At 37.6% G+C, this 5,945-nt stretch overlaps 1 protein-coding gene across 1 annotated transcript; it reads left to right on the top strand.

Moving 5' to 3' along the window:
- Positions 1–3,187: 3,187 nt before the first annotated feature.
- LOC144962077 (uncharacterized) lies at positions 3,188–5,728 on the top strand. The gene has a single exon (XM_078895041.1). The coding sequence runs from the start codon at positions 3,271–3,273 to the stop codon at positions 5,491–5,493; it is 2,223 nt and encodes a 740-aa protein (XP_078751167.1). The 5' UTR covers positions 3,188–3,270; the 3' UTR covers positions 5,494–5,728.
- Positions 5,729–5,945: the final 217 nt, after the last annotated feature.

Below are 5,945 nucleotides of genomic sequence, written 5' to 3'. Positions count from 1 at the left end.
GATATAGTTATTAACAACTTATAAACATGTGGTAAACCCAAGGAATTTACCCAATGGAAACCGTACGGTGCTCTTATTGGCTAACCAACCAGCGGCCTCGATGAAAAAAATATCCGCCATTTTGATGTTGGCTGGGAATCGCGTTACTATAGTAAACAAGCGCTGATCGGCCGTTCATGAAAACAAGTTGCTGCTCGCTCGTTTAACTCAAAATTATTCAAAACGATAGTGATTGTAGTACTGAGTGTTAGTGAGGTGATGTGGTGTTGGTGGTGGTTGTAGTTGTAGTAGTAATAGTGATGATGATGTGGTGGTGGTGATGATTGTAGTTGTAGTAGTAGTGGTAGTGATGATGATGTGGTGGTGGTTGTAGTAGTAGTGGTAATGGTAATGATATGGTGGTGGTGGTGGTTGTAGTAGTAGTGGTCGTGATGATGATGTGGTGGTGGTGTTTGTAGTAGTAGTGGTAATGATGCGGCTATGTGGTCTAGTAGTATGACACTCACTTCCGGATCGGAAGGTCCTGGGTTCGAGCCTCGCGCTCGGCGCATAGTTGAGTCCTTGGAAAAGGCTCTTTACTCACATTGTCTCACCGTACTCAGGTGTAAAATGAGTATCTGGCCGTCAACAGAGTTGTCTTTGTCCGAAAAATTGTAATATCGCCTAACAGGCGTCATGTCCCGTCCTACATGTTAAATGTTGACCAGGGACCCCTTGTAAAGCGCTTTGAGCACATTTAGTAGATATTGCACTATATAAAGCTCAATTTAAAAAAAAAAATATTTCAATGATGATGATATGGTGGTGGTGGTTGCAGTAGTAGTAGTGGTAGTGATGATAATGTGGTGGTGGTTGTAGTTGTAGTAGTAGTGATAGTGATGATGATGTGGTGGTGGTTGCAGTAGTAGTGGTAGTGATGATGATGTGCTGGTGGTGGTGTAGTAGTAGTGGTAGTGATAATGATGTGGGGCTGGTGGTTGTAGTAGTAGTGTAAGTGATGATATTGTGGTGGTGGTTGTAGTAGTAGATGATGTGGTGGTTGGAAAACACATTACAGGTTATTATAATACATGATTACACACATTCTCTAACTTCATTTTTTGACAGCTTCGTTGTGCCATAAATATACGCAACAGTTCTGAAACATTTTATTGCGGATTTTGATATTGTTTGTTGTTTTTCTTGTGTCGTTATGTTGACATAGATACCGAATGAATGGTAATTACTACATTCTCAGCCAACAACAAAATGGCGCTGAATGCTTTCATTGGTGGACACTTTTTAGGCTTCGTACGTATTCTCATTCGTTTAATTCTATGGGTAAACCATACAACGAAGCCCGGCTCACGGCCTTTGCCGGCCATCATGGCTGTTCCATCCAGCGATCTACCGCCCGCCATTTTGGAAAGCGAAAGCCAGGATTCTGATCGAACCATGGAATTTTCATCACATCAATTACATGGATCACCAATGATACGTAAGTTAGAGATGTTTGATGATTTATATTAATGATTTGCACTAATAAACTATAGGAAATTATATATTTCAGTGAAGAGGTCGGAGCACGGGAACGGCCATGTTTTTAGGTTGTTGTGTTCTCGACCCGACTCTTCTCGATTCGGATGTTCTAATGCCTGTTTAATTAATATTATGTCTTTTTCATGTATTCAATTGGGAAAATACCAAATAATATTTAAAAAGCTAACGATTTGTGGTATTTAGGTTGCACATATCATCTTGGATTTAGAGAAATTAAAGACAAACGAAATCGCACTGTTCTATTTTTAGTAACAGTCAATTTTTCTCAAGGGATTCCCCTTCTGTACTGTTTATGCTTTGATCAGTTCGTTCAGTTGGAATTGCTGGTGGATATTTCCCTCTTCTACTTAGGTGGACAACGGAACAGCTGAGTATTTTAAATGCTGGCACTGTGTTTATATGTTTTCTTTACTTTAGTTTTACTACTATGGGCAGACTGGGAGTGGAAGGAATTCTTATGTCCAGTCATCACAGCTACTCTATTCACTATTGACTTATTTTATTATTATTATTACTGAACTGGTTGGATGATAATTTTTTTTCAAATTGTTTTATTTTCTATAGATGATGACACATACTCGATCCTGAAGACGCACTTTCTGATGCAAGGAAGAGGGAGAAGAGTATCTCTGCCCGTTGTCCCCCTGACGAATAAACTGTTAGTTCAACTTTCCTCTCTCAAGAACGAAGCAGCTGCAAGTTGGGACACAGTAAGTACTCACCTATATATATATATATTATATTGTAGTGAACTAAATTAAATTTCCTGCATATCCACACTAAGACCCCCCCCCCCCCCCCCCCCCCCCCCCCCCCCCTCGACAGCAACACTTAATATCTAAGACAAAATATGCTGCCTGTTACGCGCAAGTACTAATTTACACCAAAGTTTTTCTCCATTTGTTTTCATCATATATGTGTGTGTGAATATGTTTGATATATTCATCTATATTTCAGTGTCAAGTGCCTTGAGCTCTCGTATTTCAAAGGTAAGGGGTATATCATAATTGTTCGTATCATTAATTTTTGGTGGTATTTTTTTTTCTTTCACACTTTCAGGTATTGTCGTGGTTTGCAAAGTTGTTTCCTGATCAAGACATGACAGTTGCACAACTGAAGTACAGGATTCAAAAGGCCTGTTTCAACATGGAGTCCCTGTCGTCTGATCAACATACCAGCTTCCTCCAGCAGGATGTTCTATTTACCGTGTTGCCCGATGAGCTCAAGGAAATTGGACTTGACAGGGAAGTTTTGCTTGGAGACACGGAGCTTTATTCTCCTCCATTATCTTTTGTTCCTTGTATTGGTACCATTTTGGCTCTTGATTGTTTTAAATCAAAAGAAAATTTGTCAGAAAACTTTATTGTTAGATGGATTCAGGCTCTACTTAAACCATTGGCCATTCATTCAACTCCTTCGCAAATAAAGCATAAGCTTTCTAAAGCTAAAAAAGATAAAGTAAAGTTAAAACAGAAACCTGATGCATTAGGATTGTTAATGAAAACACCATTGTATACCCATTCTTCCTCTTCTTCTTCTTCTACACATCCATGTTCAGAATTGGTTGGTCTCAAAACAGATTTAGAAAATGAAAAAAGAGCATCAAAGGCTCATTTGGATAAAATTGTGCTCCTTTCAAACAAGTTGATGGAGTTGGAATATGAAAACAAATTATTACGGATAGAAGTTAGTAAAACTAAAACAGCTGAACTTGAGAAATGCAACTGCAAAATGAAAGAGAATGTTAAAGTTAAATCAAAATCAATCAATAGGAGCACACAAACTGATCAAAGAAATTGCTTTAAACTTAGTAAGCTTGAAGAGAAAGTCCGGCGTCAAAATTTGAAAATTACTGCGGATTCCGCAGAAATTAAACAATTGCAGGGGCAAATTGAGGTGGTAAAGAGACAGAGGAGAGCTGACCAGCAGCTCAAATCTAAATACAAAAGTAAACTAGAGGATACTCGTGAAGCCCTCAAAACCGCAGAGATTATTTTATCTCAAGATGATGTTTGTAATTGTTCTTCAAAGAAAGTGATTTTAAAGGCAAGGGGGAACCTCAATAACTCATATTCAAATGATGTACATCTTACATACATGGCTTTACAAGGGGAAGGGGATGTTGCGGCAACAAAATGCTCAAAGGTCATTAATATTGTTTCAAAATATCTCTATAAAGATGAAATTAAAGTAAGTGATCTCCCAACTACACAGACAGCCCTTAATATTGCCAGTGAAGGATATTTCTTGTCGAAAACACAAGCTGTAGAAAGCATAAGAGACACAGACCACTTTACTTTTGGTTTAGATGAAACCTCACGACAAAAACGGCGTTACCTGGAACGACACATAGTTCTATCAAATGGAGGCACTATGAGTCTGGGATTTTGTGAAATACCATCCGAGACTGCCAGTACCTTGCTGGAAAAGTCAGTTGATTTACTGAAGGAACTATGTGACATTTATTGCACTACAAATGAGACAGTTTTAAGGGATGGCCTTTTGAAAGAAATTTTAGGGAAGATGAAATGCTTAATGACTGACCGTGCTTCGGTAATGAAATTGTTCGACCAGAAATTGGCAAATTATAAATATGAAATTTTGGGTACTGACTGTAGCACCTTTTTTCTATTTTGTAATGCCCATTTTTTATTGGGTGTAGCAACTGCTGCTGAATCTGCTTTAAAAGACATTCAATTGAAGTTTGACGGTCAAGACATAAAGTTAGGTAGGGATAATTACCCAGAGAAGTATTACAGATTTCGACATGATAATGAGGTTGCTGCTTTACGGCTCATAAGGCTTGCAGCAGATGTATTTGGACCACGACCTGACGAAAAGAGTGGTTGTCGACATGAATGGTTGGTTTATTTGGAGTCTGTGAATATTACTTCAAGATTTTCAAGCTATCGATCTAATCGATTCAATAACATATTTGACAATGCCTCTGCACTCATGTACCATAAACCACAAATTGTTGAATTCCTCGAAAATAAGGTTTCTCATGATAATACAAAATTACAGAGTATTCTTGATGATATTCGCGATTGCAATGTTATGAGTATGGTGTCGGCTCTGGCTAAATTTAACTTCTTGTTTACCTCTCCTTATTGGAGATTGATTAATAGCGATGTAAAATATGGACAATTTCCCCCCTTTGTCACTCTTATGCTAAGATTTCTTGAGGTTGGTGTACCAGCAACAACACCAGTCTTCTCTGATTATTCAACTCCCTCTTTGGACATTGATTGTCTTGAGTCTGAAACTTTCTTTGAAACGTTTCGTTTCATCTGTGCGAAGACATTAGATGTTCTAAAGAGGCAGTTGTCTGATTTCATTGGTGATGGTGTTTTTGCTGGAGATATTGAGGAAGATGTCATGAAGGTGTTGATGACGGCTCCATTATCAAATATTACAGGTGAAAGGCTCTTTGGAGACCTTGATTTTGATATTGGCAAACGCAGACATGCATCATTGCATTTACGATCTGCATTAAACATGTTTAAACACAACAAAACTGGACAATGGTTGAGCAGAAAAAAAACCAAAGATGCTATTCATTTGTTAACTCTTGCAAAGCAGAATAGGAGCAAAGTTAGACGTCGAAGTAGAGATGAAGAAAAAGAGGTGCGGAGGATTGTGCAGCAAAGGTTAGAAGAGAATGAAGAAAAGCAGAAAGCAAAGGAAGTGAAGGATAGGAGAAAACATTTAGACATTATCAATGCCATTATTATTCAAGGTGGTTTGTGTAATACCAGAGCAGAGGTTGATGCCATTATGGCTGGAGGTAACCGCATTCAAAATCTGAAGGCGCAGATCAGATACCGAAAGGTGATCCTTAAGGAGAATAATTTAAGTTTAACTGGAGATGTTGCCCACTTGTATCAGAGTTTGGTCTTCTTTTTAGAGGGAGAAGTTACTAAGACTCCTTCTAGGAAAAGAAGTAGACTATAATTTCAAGTTGTTAACTGTGACGAGTAATCCAAGAAGCAATTTAATATTTAATGTCTATTTATTTACATAAATTTATGATAGCTGTAATTTTGATTTTTATAAGTTATGCTGCAATTGTTGCGTGGATTTACTTAGTTTATCCCAAGTCTATTGTATTTCAATGCTTATTTTAAGCAGGGGAGATATTTTGAACCATTTATATCGCATTTGAAATTAACGGATTTAGCTTGATTTTGGGGGGCATGGTTTTTGTATCAATCCAGATCATGATAGGAAATGATTTAAGATTGTTTATTTTGATTTGGTTGTGTTCTACTTGAAACAATGATTATTTTGATATATAAGATTTGTATATTGCTCCATTAGTTCTTGAGTTATGCCTATTCAAAATTCGATAAAAATCGCAAAATTGATCACTTTTCTGAATTTGGTGTTTTTTACGCTTTTTCTCA

The sequence above is a fragment of the Berghia stephanieae genome, unplaced genomic scaffold (assembly GCF_034508935.2).
Source record: "Berghia stephanieae isolate SIO BIC M18660-M18661 unplaced genomic scaffold, UCSD_Bste_1.3 scaffold580, whole genome shotgun sequence".
In the NCBI taxonomy this organism is placed as follows: domain Eukaryota; kingdom Metazoa; phylum Mollusca; class Gastropoda; order Nudibranchia; family Aeolidiidae; genus Berghia; species Berghia stephanieae.
The sequence above is the reverse complement of the archived record's forward strand: the minus strand, read 5'-3'. Positions and strand labels throughout refer to the sequence as shown.

Coding starts and splice junctions, on each gene's coding strand:
- LOC144962077 (XM_078895041.1), top strand. CDS start 3,271: ATGAAAGAGAATGTTAAAGTTAAATCAAAATCAATCAATAGGAGCACA.